The sequence below is a fragment of the Phycodurus eques genome, chromosome 11 (assembly GCF_024500275.1).
Source record: "Phycodurus eques isolate BA_2022a chromosome 11, UOR_Pequ_1.1, whole genome shotgun sequence".
Lineage (NCBI taxonomy): Eukaryota > Metazoa > Chordata > Actinopteri > Syngnathiformes > Syngnathidae > Phycodurus > Phycodurus eques.
In genome coordinates this window covers 5766084-5784097 of record NC_084535.1, presented here as the reverse complement: position 1 = coordinate 5784097, position 18014 = coordinate 5766084, and the positions used below count along the sequence as shown (strand labels likewise).

The window sequence follows — 18014 nt, the reverse complement described above, 5'->3', positions numbered from 1 at the left end:
GGAAACCCTATAGACATGCGATGACACGTCGGGGTGCGGGAATCTCCCAAGAAGGGCCCTCAAGCGGGCTTGTTCTCAAAAGTCAAGTATCAGAAATTCATCAGTTACTGCTTTTTTTTTTTTTTTTTTTTTTTTATCATTCCGAAAAATATGGATGGGAAATGTGCTTTCAGTTTTGTAAGGTTTTCACGTCAAAATAAAAATTAAAATAAAATAAAATAAAATATATATATCTGCCCTTTAAATTTGTACCATGGCGACGTTTTCTGTGATGCTTTTTAAAAAAAGGTTATTTCTTATTTTTTTTGACACCTCCTCCTCTTTCTTCCTCCACTCACGTGAACGCGGAAGTGGGTGACGCGCCGCCACACGCAGCTGCCGCTCCGTGGGGGCTTGACTTGCCGAGGGAACGTCTGACGTGATTTTCAAACAACACAGCCGTCAGACCACGTCCCGTACGCACGAACCCACGAACACGAGTGTCCTCCCTGGACTTTGTGACGAAGAGGAGAGAGGCTCCGTGCGTGACGACTGCGGGGCGGGGGTGGTGGGGACGCCGAGGAAGAGGCGAGGAGGACGGCTGTACGTGTCGCGTCGGTCGCTCGGTTCCGGACGGAGGGGACCACCTGGACACAGTCGAGCATCTCCGTGGAAAATTGACGTAAGAATTTTTTTTCCCCCATATATATTCCTATGTGTTTATCACACAGATTACACACAAACATAATGTCACTCTGTTGCATTTTTTTTTTTTTTTTTTAAACGAGTCTCCGATTCGTTTCAAGCCACCGGACATTTCATTAGGTACACCTGCACAAACCAATATGATTCAATAAAAGAGCCACATCATCATTTGCTCAGTTTTGACCGAAAGGGATCCATTATAATGCATGTTCATGATTGTGTTTGTTGTTTGGTTGCCTCCACGTAGTCCAACTATAAGGAAAAGCTCCCCCAGTATGATGCACTGCAGTTTTTGCTGAGTGGAAGGAAGAATGGATGGATGGATGGATGGATGGATGGATGGAGAGGGCTGTGTTTCAGTCCCTGGTGGATGCATGCGTGCATGCATGTACAGTAAAGGCGGCGTATTAAATTGCGTCATCTTTTCTGTAGTGTGCAACATAAAGGCTTAATGCTAGAAGAGAAATTATGATTATGGTGGTTAATCATAAAGGCATAAGTTTGCTTTTTAATACAAGGGTCGAATCTGTTTTTATACCAGTGGGTGATTGAATTAAAAAATGTTTTAATCATTATCCTTACTAAATTAATAGATAAAATATATAAAATATATCAAAATTTGTATTTTATGATATGTATTTATATTTTACAATATATTTTTTATATGTATGATTTATGTATTTATTTCTAAAGCTTGGATTTTTGGGGGTATAATTGTTATTAATGATAATACATTAAAATATTTAAAATTAATGATGATATATATTTAAAATGTATTTCATGCTGATTTATTCTAGAATTATGTTAAATTCAAAATGCATAAATAAAATGCATGTAATATTAAAAAATACTTTTGATTTCATAATATAGCAATTTTTTTACTAATGATATAGCTTTCAATTAACATATTCCATTTTATGTATTGTTTTTCATATTTATGTGTTTTTATCGCACCTGCCCATTTTCAGTTTTTTTTTGTTTTTGTTTGTTTTTCTGTCTTTTTTTCCTTACCGTCTCTCTTTCCATCGTCTTTATTTCTGTCTCTCCTTCTGTTCTTTAACTTTCATCATTCTTTGTTCCTTTTCCGTGCGCGCCGAGCTGCTGCAGGAACGAGGATGGGACCTGTGTCCCGCTCGCCTGTTGCTGCCTCACTCAAGAGTGCAAACCGCGAGCGGCAAAGTTAGATGAAACGTTGCTCTATTTTTGGGACTGTACCCTCAATTAAAAATATAAGAGGTGGTAACTTACCTGACGACCCACTGAGAGCAGGTGAGGTCACCGTTCGTTCGTAAGTCAGGCGGCGGTGGTTTTCCAAGCGCAGCAATATGCAGCCCTCCACGTATAGGACAGCGCCATTATACTGTTAGCTGTCCGTTTCCTTCTTTTAAACTTTTGTTGCTAAATAATCCGGCCAAGAAACAACAGTACGCGAGGCTGCTCTGTATCCTTGCGAGGCTCGTGAGCAAATAATTGAATAAATAATTGACTATTTGGTCACGCCTTCTATCTATAAACCCGCTGATTGGCTATTCTTGTCCCGCCACGCCCAGTTGTAAAACAAAGAACCCGCTGTCCTTGAGTTGTGCACCGGTGCTGCAGTCACACAAAATCAAAGTAAGCAAAAAAAATAAAAAAAAGTCACAGGTTGATTGATGTTCATTGGCTTGCTGAACTACTTTTAACCTTCTTTTTTGAAATTAAAGAATTAATTTTCAGGGTTTTTTGGTTCTTGCCATGTACTTTTTGTTGTTGTTTTATGTTCAAGGCAACACATGATGCATTTTATAGTAAGTTAGGGGCCCTGGAAGGAAGTTTCTATTCAAGCTGAAAGGACACCCTGAAGTAGTTTGGAGATTTGTTGGTTGACATTGAGCATCATCCATACACACTGTGTGCATGTAATGTGGAGTTTTTGCGGCGAATGAGCCCCCGGTGTTGTGGCTAACTCAAATGTTGAGTGCGGTTTGGCTCCCAGCTCATTGTTACAGCGCATCTCGCATTTCAGCGGCGGACTGCACGGATCATCTTTCATCCCGGCATGTGCCACGCGTGTCGCCTTCTGGGTGCGCCAAATTCCTTTTTTTAAATGGGCCGCACTTTTTGTGTACTTGGAAAATGATGTTGCAGAATGCAGTGTGGTGGTCAATGATGTGATCGCGCAACTGTCATCTGTGTTACATCAGCGCCGTTGCCGTTGGTTACGCGTGTGCCGCTGAAGGCGAGTCGGGATTAAAAACAACAACAACAAAAAACCTAATTGCAAAGATGCGGGTAAAGAGCTCACTAGTATGTGGACCTTAAGAATTATATCAAGGATGCGCAAATGGCATAATTGATGACCAGTTGAATTGCATCGGGGGAAAACAAATCTTGGGGGTATAAACCTCCAAAACACGTTTTGGGGATAGGAAAAAAAAAAAAAATCCACGAATAGGTGAAAGCGCAGGTGCCGCACCGCGAGTATGCGGGGGGTCCACTTTATCTTGGTATCAAATAAATGCTCAAACAGCTTTTCATACCCTTTGAGCATTTATTGGATAACTTTATATCCAATTTAAGGTCCATGTACTAGTTCACTCTTTGTCATAACTAGTAAGACAACTTTGGCACACTAGTAGGACAACTACATGTTACAAGTGAGGCATAACTGTACAGTATTTGACAACTGTTTGGTACTAGTACTACCAGTGACATTATAAATGTATACTAGTTAGCATATAGCACTTCACCCACCAGTAGTACGGAAATGTCAATTAGTCCACAGTTTAGCCTCACTAGTAACATGTAGTAAACCTACTAGATGTAGTGGAAAAACCATTTGTAAGTTATTCTACTTGTGCGCTGCATTGTCATAGTAGTACATGGACCTTAAACTGTATATTGAGGATATCGAAATAAATACACCAATCTGTAGAGCACCATCGTTCTTTAATTTATGAGCCGCTTTTCACCTTGTCGCGCTTTTATGCCCACCTCTTGGCTGCTTGCTCATTATTGGGGCCCGAGCGCACGCATTACAAAAGGCCCTCTAGAAATTGCGACGAAATTAGGACGACATGGCGGGGTCAAGATGACCGCGCCTCATGTTTTCCCTCCATGACCAGACTAACTCCACGGCCTCTCGACCATGGGGCGACCATTTTCCGTCGAGTCCGACGGAACAGCAGAACACGAAGAGCGGCCGTAATTACATTTCCAAAACACTGCGGCCAGGTGCTTTCTGTCTTCTGTGCTGCGTTCGAGGGAAGTAATTGTGAGGCGGCAAGAATGCAATCCCGAGTACATGAAGGCTCCATTAGGAGCTCGCTGCCGCCATTGTTGCGCACAATAGCTTGTGATGGGGCAAAGTGCCTCCTGCGGTATTTGACAGTATGCGACGGAGGTGGAGTTTGACAGCTTCCATTGTTCGCCGCCCGAGCCGCTTCAATCAAACTTGGTGGAACAAAGGTTCGATAAAATTACCATTCTTGGATAAGCGGTGAAAGAAAATGGATGGATGGATGGATGATGTGCTCAAAGACATGTTGCCTTTTTCAAAACGCATTCAATGGAAATTCGGTAAACCCTACTTTATTGCAGAGGTTACATTGTCACTTGTATTGCAAAGCATCTTGCCCCATTGAACTCAATGGAAAAGCCATTAATCTGTTCCAACCCCCCACCCCCCCAAAAAAGACAGTTTCTGTAGCTTACTATTTAAGAAGGGGAAAAAGCACTCTAATATTTACTTTAATACTACATGTGATTAATTCATTGCGACGCCTTCTGGTTTATGTGACTGGGCCACCAGGGGGCAGAATAATGCAGTCATGACGACACAAACAAAAAACGTTCACAACTACTGTAAGTGACTCCGTAAACTGGAGTAATAGTTGTTTCTCCTAAAGGATGAGAAAAAGCTGCCTGTGAGTATTGTGATCTTGTCTGTCTGCATGTTTTACGCGACCGTTTGTGTTCAAATAACACTCGTTTAAAGGGTGACAATATCACGACTATCGATGCTTTTCGTCTGCCCGTCTATTCCGTTTCGCGTTGTGTGTTAGCAGAAGGCAAAATTGTGTGGTTGTTAATCCAAATTCGAATTTGCTTTTTGTTTCCATTTTGTTTTAGTCGTGGACTAGTTTTCAAAATATCAGCGTCAGACGCTTGTCTGGCTCCCTCAGCATCTCCATCCCAGCTGCTTCCACCCCCGTCGCTCCATTCTTCTGCTTAATCTCTCAATATTTATTGATTGGATTCTGCGAGGAGGCAGGAAATGGATACCGGCAGCAAAGACGAGGCGGGATTGTATCTTTGTAAAGTTTCCTGTTCCAGTCTGAGTGTTTTTATCTAGATGTGGGGGCTTGTGCTGCGCTCCTCCCATCATGGACTTTACTATTGAGCGAAGTTTTTCTTATTAAAAATATGTTACGCAAATGTTTTTTTTTGTGTGTGTGTGGGGGGGGGGGGGGGGGGGGGCTGCAACAGATTAATGGAATTTCCATTCATTTCAATGGAGACCTTTGATTTGAGATTTTAGTTATGAGCGTGGTCATGAGAGTCAAGGTCCCACTGTATATTCATCTGATGAGCGAAATTCAACTGTCCACATTGATGTCCCGCTGAACTTTTTGATCAAGTTACGTTTAACAATATTACCAAATGTACTAGCACAGGTCCCCGTATTGCTGTTGTCACTTGACTCTGGACTATCTGACTTGTGCGGTCCTGTCCACGCTTATCTGCACTGTAATGTAATAACCCTAATTCAATTCTATTGCCCTTGTGCTGAGTCCCACTGTGGCGTGGTCTGTAGAGAAATGAAAATTGATCTGATCATCCCCTCCCTCAATGGATGATGTCATGCTCACGCGACTTAAAAACCACGGCGACGTCTCTACATTTCAAGGACATGATACGGTACGGGGCAGCACGACGAGGGCGGCCATGTTTTGGCTGCGATCCATCACCAACGCCGATTTGCTGGGTCAGCGGAATGGGCCGAGGCGTCTTTGCGTGTAGCTTTAGCACTAGGTGACATCATTAGACCGTCGTACGACTCGGTACTGCTGGAAATACAAGAACAAGAGAGCCTCCCACACGATTGATTTATTGTCATACATCCTGCTGTACATACTGTAGAGTGATGAATGGCGCTTTTGTGAACGCATTAGATGAATAAACCGAGGCGCTAGTACTAGGGATGGGCATTGGAGTACATATCATTTATCGACTGTGAGGAAAACTAACAGTCAATGAATGGTTTTAATTTTCTAAATGGTTATTTTTTAATGGGATTGGCTCTGTGAACAGAGGTGGCAAAAATACTCACACTCTGTACTTAGGTAGAAGCAAAGATACTTCACATGCTACAGTACAGATAGCGAAAATCCATGATTAATGCCCAAATTGCCTTTAGATGCCACAAGATGGTGGCAAAGCACTACCTTTTTTTTTTTTCTAAATGAAGCTCCTAAATTCACTTCAACATAGTTCCTCAGCACCAAGATGCCACAAGATGACGCCAAATGACAAATAAAGGAATTCGCTCAACCCATTTTAACATAGTTCTGTGACACCAAGATGGTGGCAAAGCACAAACGTTTTCTAAATGAAGCTACTCAAGTCACGTCAACATAGTTGAGTAGCACCAAGATGCCACAAGATGGTGCCAAATTACTGCTTTTGTCGAAATGCCGCTCCTTCACTCATATTTCTGTGGGACCAAGAGGCTAGGTCATGCCACAAGATGGCAGTAAAGCACTATTTTTGGCGAAATGAAGCTCCTCAACTCACTTAAACGAGGTTCCTCTGCACCAAGATGCACAAGATGGCGGCAAATCACTACTTTAATTTTTTCAAAATGGGCTCGTTAGCTTTTATGCCATCAAAACATGTTGCCACAGATTTGCTCACATTGTGAACTAAAACAAGGAATTGCTAAACTAGCTATCGACAACAACAGGAAAAAACTACAGCAGAGCTGTGATTAATTAAACTTTTAGTTATCAAAACCTATTGGATATAAAAAAAAAAAAAAAAACATTTTTGGTTTTGTGCTTAAGCCCCCCCCCCCCCCGGGGCGCTCCAGTGTGTTCCACTAACAAGTGTGTGTGCTCACTGTGATGGGTAAAATGCAGAGAACAAATTTCACGTGCATGCATGCATGTTAATGACAATAAAGGTGATTCTTCTTCTTCAGAGTGGGTACGACTGTATTTCAATGTGAATAAACATTTGAATCAGTGCTTCTACTAGTACTTCAAGCACTTTTGCCACCTCCGCTACTAGCTCATACGCAACCAAACGGAGTTCAGGGATCCGTTTCACCGCGTTCCATTTTGTGTTCTGCATTTGAACTGTGCCAGGCATTCGGACTCCTCCGAGACAAATGTGATCGTTCACGCTGTGGAACGTGCACTGTTTCCTTGCAATTGCCTCTGGGGCATCGGCGTTTGTTGTTGTTGTCGCTTTTGTAGGTTTTCGTGGCAGCTTCTTAGGCCGACCCCATTAACCCGGCGAAGGAGAGGCGAGGGAAGCCCGCGGAGGACTTTGCCAACCCAATTAGAGTCCCATCTCCGTCGGTTCCGTTCGGCTGCGGCCGTGCGTCTGAAATCAAGACTTGTTGGCGTGCGTGGCAAATGAATTCACATCCCACGCTCCCGTTCCCTGATGTCCCTTCGCAGGTTTCGCAAAGTGCGTCGAACGAAACGCTGCGCAAGCCTCAGCGCGCCTCGACATCGTCTCACTGTTGACTGACAACGAGTGCATTGTAGGAGGCTGAGTTGAAATGAGAAATACTTTCCTTTTCTCAGTTACACCTAAAACAAAAAAGAATCCTGAATTTCTTGCTACCAAACGAGACAGATAGCTTATTTCGGAAGGTTTAAAGCTGGTACTCTGCACGCAAACCATTCTCCACACGGCAGTGGAAGCCTTCGTAGTGCTTCCCAGCTGACGAGACAAGCGTTACACAATGTGTTACAACTGCAAAAACGTTCACACGCCCGAAAACGGTGGAACCGCATGGGATTCAGGCGCCTATGATGACGTACCCAAAAGTTGTCGCACAAGTGTAAAAAGAAAAGTAAAGCGCAAGAACAACAAAACACTGCTTGGAAACGTCAGCTGTTGACTTCAAAAGACGTGACGCCGGCACAGGTTTCTACCCGAACACGCGGAATACTGAGAGGAGGACTACGTTGTTGCTTTTGGGCGAAATCCTCGCATCTCTAAAAGCGCACGAGGTTTTTGAGATCAAGCCCTTATTCGTCTTATTTTTATTACTTTTTTTGTTGCTTTGACTTGCACTGTGGGGTGCCAGTCGACTCAATGTAATTCATCCGTCCAAGCTAGCAGTTCTGCGAATGGTGAACAATTCATCCCCAAAAAGGTTTCATGCCACGTTTACTGTCAAACTAAAAAATTTAAAAAAAAAAAAGGGAATTATATGTTTGTGTATTCAAAACCACCACGTAGCCGAGCCTTTAGACTGCTAGCTTCATGTAAATGCTATTCATTCATTCATTTTGCGTACCGCTTATCGTAGCCACATGGCATTTATTCTAATAGCATATTGACACTAAGCACATTACTGTCATGAGAAAAATAACCTTCTCAAGTATTTTGGTGATATTTTTTACCAAGCGGGTACAGGCAACAAATTATTTGTATATATTCCTTTCCAGTGTTCAGGGTCAAATTCATATTTGAAATCGTATTCATTCATAATGCAATCAGATCAATGTGCAGGACACTTTGCATGATCAAAAAAATGTATTTTACAGTTGTCTGGTCTGCAAAAACGACACATTGCGTGAGGTTCGACACTGGGTTGTAGCGATCCAAAATTCTACAGCAAGGCGACTGTTTATAGCGCTCGTTTCGAAAGCACTTTGTGCTTGTCTTCTGTTGGTGAGCTCGTCTTTTCATTTCCCCTTTCTCACACAGAAAGGGGCCACTAGTCCGTTTCTGTGTATTTTTTTGAATTCGTTTTTATTTTACGTGGCAACACATAGAATAACAACAGGCTCCTCCTGAACAATAAAATAATAACGTCGACTCACGCAATCTCTTCTGTGACACTTCCAAGTTGGACTAATTTCAAAATAAAAGTGCATTAGCTCAAACTATGGCCCCCCTGAAACTTATATTAACTATACAAGCGATGTTTTAAGTAACATTTTAATATTCGTTTAAATCAGACATTTAATGCATTCCCCCCCCCCCCCCCCCCTTGCAATTTAAAACAGTTCCATTGTGTTTTGATGTTGTGTTTGAGGTTCCCGACAACACGTTCACATGCTTTGTAGCGTTGAGAAATGTAGAATTTCCTTTTGTCCTCCTGTTTGACATTTGGACTCGTGTGTGTGTGTGTGAAATTGAACATTACAGGAATGTAACTTAGGCGCCCCTCATGAATTAGTCCCAATTACAGCATTGAGGTTTTAGAGAAAAATTCCCACTCAGATGGAAGATAAATGATTTGAAGCGGAATTCAATACAGAGCTGAAATTGATGGCGAGTTGTCTCGCGCGTCCCTGCAATAAATTATGTCACAGGGTACAAAAGCTCAGTTCTATGACTTCACTGCACCACAATACAACAGTATGATCCTGAAAATGTGACAAAAGTATATGTATCCACAGTAAAGGTTGGTAGTGTTTATTTTAATTTTTTCCCCCCTTCCCTCTTGCCGAAATGTCATAAATAATTCATGTTTAAGTCAACAAACAACACGGGTAATGTTCCGATGTGCGCACAACAGCAACGACGCTCCAATACTCTGGGAATTGATATAAATTGTGTACACGCCGCCACTGATCAAATGCGCCGTCGACGACGTGCAGCCACTAAACTTGCGTGCCAGGTTTCGCTCTTGTTGATTTAAAAAGTGCAAAAAATACAAATGTGGAGGAGAAGTAAAAACAAGGAAGGAAGAGTTCATTAACCTTGGGCCTTTGCAGTGTAAAGAGTTTTTTTTTTTTTTAAAGTATATTCTGGAAGTAGAATGTTCTAATTAAGGACTAAAAAGGGAGAAGTTCATCAAGTGGTTCACTGGGAGTGAATGAACATGGTAGACTGTTCTGTTGTAGTCGTGTTCGGTCTGCATGAACTTGTTTAATTTCACCCAAACTAAAAAAGTATCAAAGTTTCTTAATACGTACAGTGGTACCTTGACTTACAAGTGACCTGACTCAAGAGTTTTTGGAGTTACTATGGTGGCGCTTCACGTTGTATATTTAAAACAACCACATAACTTTGCCTTAAACGCAGCTACAATGGGACATGCCATAGACGGGCTAACAAATAGCAACGGCTATTGTAAGACTAACGGTAAAGCAACACGTAGATAATAGAACATTACTCACAGGCGTACAGTATGTTCTTTATCCTCTGCGAAGAGCGGCCTATAAGACCGCCTCCTTTTACAGTATATCCATCTGTCTGTATTAGTGACCACGACGTGCACACTAGAGCTGCGGAATGTCCATCGAATCGAAGCTAACAATGTGGCAAAACCATTTAAATTGATTTACATTGTATTTAATTGTGCAATTACTGTATGTGTTAATAACAAAATATTAAAGTGCTATTATTATTATTTTAATTAAAACCATTTGTTGGGTTTATATATTCACATTCTATGGAAAAAAGTGTTTCTCACCACTGCCCTAGTCCTTCTACAGTACTGTACTGTACCCAGAGACTGTTGGTTGCTTGGCAACATTATCAAACAGCCTACGTGTTCTGAATGTATATGTGAGTGACTGAAGGACGTCTACGTTGTAATACAGTTTATTTTTATATCAATAAGGTCGTGAGATGCATTTTGCCCAACTGATCCCAAGAAGATTGACAGCTCGAATTGAAGACGTGATGTAAAATCGATGGCGCGATGTTTTGATGCCGGCTATTTCTGTGCCGAATTGGGGATGATGGCTCCATCTGAGCTGAACCTTCAGTGACCCACTTTTAAGGGTGTTCACAGGGCCAGCACGGGTGTTCCTGTTATGGTAGCCGTGTCAAAATGAAACTTTTAATAGCGACGAACAGGCCCTCCATCCTTTTTTTTGGGGGGGGGGGGGGGGTGTTTTTGCGTGTGTGTTATGCAGATGCGATGCTAAATTCGCAAAGTGCCTCGTCGTTATCGAGAAATCACCCGCTTCCGGAACGTCTCCTCCCGCCAGCCACGCGCCTTAATCACATCCAAAGTGGGCCTCATTTGCATAGACTCAAGAAGGATGTTTTGCAGGTTTATTAGGAACTGCACGGTGACATTTGAAGGACTGGAAAAAAAGAACCGTAGTAACGTGGAGTTGTTTGCTGCTGCTGTCTGGATGCGAAGGGACAAAATTATGATAATTTATTCCCAGCACCTCATCAAGAAGCGCAATCGCCGACTTTTCAAACTCACTACAAGGTGTAAGAGTTTGTAAGGAAACAAATCTGAATAATGCTGCCTGGCTTGACCATGTGGGGGAAAAAAACATCGATTTGAGACTTTGCCTGCTTCCTGGCATCACATTTTCATGTTTACTAGCAATTTCTACTTCTTTGGCCAGCACACGAGTTGAAACAATCGCGCTGCGCTGATTTGCTATTTGCAGAATGTTCTGCTTACTTGCGATATCCTCTTCTACCTTCCATGTTTACCTGCAACATCCTCCACTTCTTTAGTGAGAAAATCGCCGAGACGGAATCAAACCCTAAACTCTTGTGTTGGTTATCGAGACGTTTTACAGTACACGCCATGTATTCCGCTTCTTTAGCCAGCAAACTTGTTGAGAATCTAAGCCGCGCGCCATCTGCTGATGACTGCTTTTAGATGTTCGTGTTTAATAGCAATCCCTTTTTGACTAAATCAACCCCTGCGCTTTCAGCTGCGCGCAGGTTTTCATGTTTGCTCAGAACATCTTCCACCCCTTTAGTCAGCAAACTAGTCGGGACTGACTCAAATGAGACGCATCCTGGAAGGGAACGTCCATCAGTCGGTAATTACTTAACCTTTACGCTGCGTGCGGCAATTAAGGTTTTAACGCGTTTCTGTGTGACTTAAGTCTCACAGGAACCCCACTCCCTCTCCTGGAGTAATCCTATGGGGAGTATCCTTTTTTTCGACAATTTACGCCCGAGTTTGTCCCTTTTTGTAACCTGCCAGGAAGACTCCTGTGGAGATGTAGAGTGCGGCTGTATACAGTAGTGTCTGGATGCGGGTGGGGGAACAACCGCATGAGCGCACATCACAAGCGGAAAACGGTTGCCGGCAGACGAATCTCAGGTTCCGATCCGACAGCAGCGAGCGGTGAGGATAATAACACGGCGCAGCTGAGCAGAACACCAAGGGAAGACCGGGCTGCACTTGAACCTGGCAAGGAATTAAAATAGGGAAGACCTGCGCTGAAGGGCCTTGGGAAGTCACTGAAATTCATTCTCCAGCCAATTCGAATCGGATTTGTACAGTGGACCCGTTTCTGTTCTGCTGTTTACTTATTTTTTTTTACCACGACCAAATGACTGCTGTGAAAATGGTCATTAACGGCACACCGCTAAAAAGGACCCCAAGACCTTTCCACAATAGTGGACTGTTTATAGGCAAATAATGGAAGTAATATGTGATTTGTCTTCGGTTTGTTTGTTTTAGTTGACACCCCCCAGTGGAATAAAAGCTTGTATTGAAAATGGCCGCATGCTTTCGCGCTCGTTCACAGCACGTTAAGGGAGATGAGACACAGAGTGAGATGCGGAAACATTTTGCTTCCGCAGCCGACAGACGGGGCAAGCCGAAAGATACAGGTGCTACAAATTAAACCAAGTCTGCAAAGCCGTACAGACCCTCAGGAGGGAACAGTACGGTCAAAACGGCTCGCTCAGCAGTATCGTCCGATTTCAAAGAGCGACGATCTAGCAAATGTGACTTATTTAAACGACTTCCCCTTCAAATAGAAGTTTTCAAACGGGCGTGAACTATTTGGTGCCGATTGCTCGTGTGTGCGACGGAGGACATGTTTACTGTGATGTCGTCATACCTTGCCAATTTCCATAACACACAGTAGCACCTTGTACAATAGAATTAAGAGAGAACGAGAGCTAATCCACATAGGCGAAAAATTCAATCCCACGCTTGGTCGGTATGTAAATTGCGAGAGGCTACTTGAAGTAATTTCTCCATTCTCCAGTGCTATTTTTGCCCTGCATTAATTTATTTCAGCTCCTTCTCCATTGACAGATGGTTGCCATATGTGAAATCAATAGAAAAACACCAGCCAAGAGCCAGTTGTTGATTTAATGTTGGATTTGTGGCGCTGTGTTTCTGTAAACTGATCAATTATGTTGAGTGGGCTTTTGGATTCAAAAAGACAATCCCTTAGACCGCCAAACTCCATGCATTGTTGCCGTTGGTTTTTTAAGTCATTTATTATCTGAAATACATTTTTCAGCATTTTTGTGTGAATGTACGGCTTGTCCTTTTCTTGATTTATGATTTGTGTTACGCATGTCTGCCTTCAGGGCTTTTGATTGGCTACAAATGGGCTCCCATTTATGGGTTATAAAATTGCTTTGATAACAGCCTGATAAGATTTGTCCTGCTTTGTCTGCAGTTACTCTTTATCTCTGCGCTATTAAACATTTCAAACTGAGTAGACAAGTTTGTGTCATGCGAAGTTGGTTATGTTTCTTGTTGCCTTTACTCAACAACCAGACCATTTCCAAAAGCCCGGGAAAAAAAAAAAAAATCATCTTTAGTGTTTTGATCATCTTTTTGTCACGCCACGCTTGAAATATGTAACAAATAAGCTTTTCTTTGTAATGTGCCCAACATCAAGACTATGTCCAGAAGCCTGTAAATGATCATTTCTGTTTTGATGCTAAATCTGAACAGCATGAGGGCCATTCGGGTAATCGGTGTCAAGAGACCTGCCCCGATTCTTAACTTTTAGAATGATTTGTTTTTCCAAAGCTGCCGTGCTGTACGTTAAGCAAGTCGTTTTTTTATTTCAGCTGAGCCCGTATTAATATGGCACGGAACAAGAACATTCCGGAAGTGTGGAGGATTTCCCAGCCTCGGTTCAGTCCTCAACGTCTCCAATTCGTGCAAGCTCTCGCTCCAGCGCAGACCTTAAGGCTCCCAAACGCAAAGCAAATTAAGTTTGTCAGTGTTGTTATTCTGCACGTGTACAGCATTGAACGTCTTTGTCTTGATATCGTCATAAAAATACAAAATAAAAGAAGACACTAAATTGAAAAATATATTGAGATGAGGTCAAGGTCACCAAGTCACGTGAGTCACGTCGACAGTGGCAGGCTTGGTGGGAAAAGAAAATGCTTGTAAAGTCCGTTAAGTGAAAAAATAAATCTACCAACATAAAAAGAGAAAAAAAAATCCATTTAGCAGGAAATATGAAGACACCGTTTGCTTTTTTGTGCCACATAAATTTATGTTGCGGGCAGCATTTGACCCCTGGGCCTTGACTTGGACACGTGTGCTTTCAGGGAAACAGAATACAATGATTTGCAAATCATGTTCAACCTATATTTCACTGAATACACAACAAAGACAATATATTTAATGTTCATACTGAAAAACTATAAATAAAAAAAAATAAGCATAGTAAAAATATGCATTTTTAAAAAATATTTTTTATTTTTTTATTTTATTTTTTACCACCCGTGTTTGTTTGGTGATAGTTTAAAACAGCTCTTCTCAAAATGCCGCTTTGATTGTGGGTAATAGATGAGCGCTTCTTCCCCTCTTTATTTTTTGTCATTTCTAATTGATTTACTTATTTAACCCAACGTGCGCGTTTAGTCCATTTACACTCTGTTTTGATGTCCTCTGCAGGAAATTGCAGTCGCAAAAAAAAAACCAACAAAAAAAAACCCATCATGCCCGTCGAACTGGCGTCGGGACAGGAAGCGAGCGTGTGAGCGTCCAACACCCCCTGTCCCTCCCCAGCCTCGGTCGCTTCTGCTGGGATGAACATGCCACTGCACCAAATCTCCGTCATCCCCCGCGATGTCACCTCGTCACGGTTGTCGGGCGGCGTTGGCGGCGGCGGAGGAGGCAAAGCTAAGGACAAGGACAAGCAGGTATGTGAGGAGTTTGGAGAAGTGACGAGCTGCTTGGAAACAATTGAGAATGCGCCCCTACCCTTTCCGCAGGCTTTAAACACATTTAAACTTTAACTTTTTAAGCGTTAAACACCTTTAAACTTATTACAACACACTTAAACGTCTTAGCACACTTTTGAAAGCATCGCTTGCTCACTGGCAAGAAATAATACCACTTTCCACACGTTTATTTGTCACCTCCAGTTGAAGTTGACCATAAAACTCACACAAAACCAAAACATAATTGGATATTTAAACAGCAAAAGGTTCAACCAAGCTATATAATGTTGTCTAATAAAAGGCTGCTAGCTTAATGCTGACGTTTAATACGAAAGCCCAGCCACCTGCACTCAAGGATGGAATGCGCTTTCAATCACTTTATTGAACAAACGACCCCCCAAAAAAAAGTATATATTCACACACGGCCTGCGGCTTGCCACATCTGACGCCGAGTTACTCAACAGAGTGCCTAACGGTTGAGCCGGTAATCTCACTTTAAATTGCTTGATGACTCTGCATCATTTGCACAATCGTCATTATATCAGCTTTACGACATTACTGTTACCCTTTCATTGCGCAATGCCTTTTTTTTTTTTTTTTTTTTTTTTTTTTATGTCCTTGTGGTTATTTGTCGTCATACTAGAGTAGCTCCAACAACCAGAGACAAATTCCTTGTGCGTTTTATCTCACTTGACCAATCAAGATGATTCTGATTATTTCGTGGATTTAGTCTATTGGGTTCCAGGCCACAATTTAACTCAGCTGTTTCTCTGTTTTCATAACAACTTCAAAGTGTTCTGGTGTAATCTGTTTTTTTTTTTTTTTTTTTGGTTTTTTTTGGGTTTTTTTTTTTTCTTTTTTCTTTTTTTTTTGGTTTTGTTTTTTTTCCTCTTTCCCCAATATGGAGTTTTCATGCTTGGCTGTTAACTTGTTGTTTATGGCAGCAAGATGCCAATTTTGGCTTCAATTATGCGGTGGTGTTGTCTTTTTGTTCTGATGTTTTCCCAGATTGCCTGAGGTAATTTTTTCAATGTGTTGTTTGTGATGCTCACACTGGGAGACATTTGCTCTTAGTGCTTTTAGTTTTTTTTTAAAATATCTGTTCCTTTTGGTTGTGTACGTGAGGTTTCTGGGAGTTTGAGCGCAATGTCCTTAAAAACAATCTGCCACTGAGGTTCAAACATATTTATATATATAATATTGGTTAAATAAAATGTATATATTCAATTTGTAAATTATTTTAGCACATCGACTAATTGTTAGACTGATTTATTGTAAATAATAAAATAAATGAATTTGAAATGAATACATTTGTCAACTGGAATCGAGCCGTTTACTGCCAGTGACAAATGTATTTGTCCAGTTTGTTTTTCAACTGATGAGCTGCGAGAGGTGTTGAGATGTCTTCATAAACGGTATAGCGGTCTGTGTTATACCGCCCCCGCATGGCCAAGGCGAGCACACCAGAAGGAGCAACACAACGGGCATTCAATTGATAGTGTGTCATTGTATGTTTAATTATGTCATTACTGTATATTTTAAAGTTCAACATTACATAGTGCTATTTTTCCTCGTTAAAATTGACATTACAACAATTTTTTGGGGGAACAGATGAACGGTGTTTCGTTCATTTCAATGGGGAATGATGCTTTAAGATCTCAGTGTTGTCTCGAAGCGTCCCTGACCAAATGGCGTGCCACTCGGTACCGGTCCGGGCCCGGCGGTTGGGCACCCTCGCCCTGTGGCAATGCCACACCACAAGAGTTCTCTCAAGAGCGAGCGAGTCATCCTATTTTTGAGCGCAGGAACAAAGCGAGGTGCTAAGGCAATATGTGTGACAAAAGAGCACAGGCACAGGTGTTCTTAAGAGGCCTCACACATGCTGCATATGGTGGCTTTTTTTTTGTCTTCTTCTCTCTTCCTCCTCCTCCTCTCCTCCCCTCCTGCTCCAAGCCTCCCACATGCGACTCTGGTGATAGTCACACTTTTGCATTCTAAAGCGGCGCTGACATTTGCATTTTGAATTTTTCCAACGCGCACCTCACTGATGAGGTTGAGTTTGCAGTGTTAAAAAGCCTCCGCTCAGCTCAAAGACGAGTATTGTCTGCACGCGTATCGCTTCGCCTCCCTGTTGGATCACCTGAAATTAAAAAATATGAATGCTGCAAAAGATGTCGCGCTCCCTTTTCAATTTCCCCATCTGTGGTGTGGCAACAATCAAAATCGAAACAAAAAGACGCACAGTGATAAAGAATCATCGAGGAGCAGAGGTGCTCTATTCATCTCGAAACTAAACTTCGTAGTGCGCCGTTTCATCGGCGTTACTGGAATAAGTGTGCGGTTTGACGAAGCAGAAGTGACTCGAAATAGGCTGCGCATATCTTCTTCTTTAAATTTCAATCATCTTTAGTGTGCAGGAAGAAGTCAAGTCATGTGTTCAAGTTTAAGTAGATAAATCGACCAGAAGCGGTCTCGAAAATGTTGCTCTTTAAAGGTACAGATCCAACACACAGATACTACAGTACGTGAAGTAATTGCACTTTATAAAGCAGTTATTTCTTTACATTCTCGTTTATGATGGTTTTATACAGTAGAGTTCTATTTTTCTGCATGAAAATTACCTTGTGGGGGCCGGATTAAAGCGGATTAATGGCATTTCAGTTCATTTCTACAGGGGGAAATTGATTTTGACACACGACGAGCGGATGGAGTTACGCAGAGCCTGGTCCAGTTACCGCTGTAAATTTCTCCAGTCGAGCGTGTCAAGTGCACGAATGTGCGCGTTGGACATGGGGCGCCCTCGCAGCAAGGTTAACACACTCGCGCCAGTGGGCTCTTGGGTAGCTGCGGGCCATTTCTTCCTCCTTCATCCGTGCTTGTGGAATGGCGCTTTTATTTATCCAGTTACTTTCTTGGTTGCTTGGTTGGTCTACTCTGGGGGGGGGGGGGGGCATGAGACAAAAGAAAGCGCCTCTCACTGGAAACACAATGGAGACGTAATGCAGTTGAGTGGCGTGGAGCCACAAAAAAAAGAAAAAAAAAAAGGGATGACAGTGTTTACTTGGAATGCTAATGAGCTTCTGGACGTGTGTGTGTGTGTGTGTGTGTGCGTGTGTTTTTCAGGCGTATGTGTGTTCATCATGTGTTTTTTGTTTGTTTTGTGTGTGTGTGTGTTTTTATTGTTTGCTTTTGTCTTTTGGGTGTTTTTTTGTTTTTTTTCTTCCATTTTTTTAGGTGAT

The 18014-nt window shown here is 42.2% G+C and overlaps 1 protein-coding gene across 4 annotated transcripts in view; it reads left to right on the top strand.

Moving 5' to 3' along the window:
• The first annotated feature begins 349 nt into the window (after window positions 1–349).
• The window catches only part of marchf8 (membrane-associated ring finger (C3HC4) 8), a 69303-nt gene continuing 51638 nt past the window's right edge, over window positions 350–18014 (top strand). For 2 of the 4 annotated variants that reach the window (XM_061689280.1, XM_061689279.1), the window contains exons 1-2: window positions 350–661; window positions 14507–14754. In XM_061689280.1, coding sequence (XP_061545264.1) covers window positions 14641–14754 — 114 coding nt within the window. In that variant the 5' untranslated portion in view covers window positions 350–661; window positions 14507–14640. The remainder of the gene's footprint in view (window positions 662–14506; window positions 14755–18014) is intronic. The other 2 variants (XM_061689282.1, XM_061689283.1) reach the window with 2 other exon arrangements.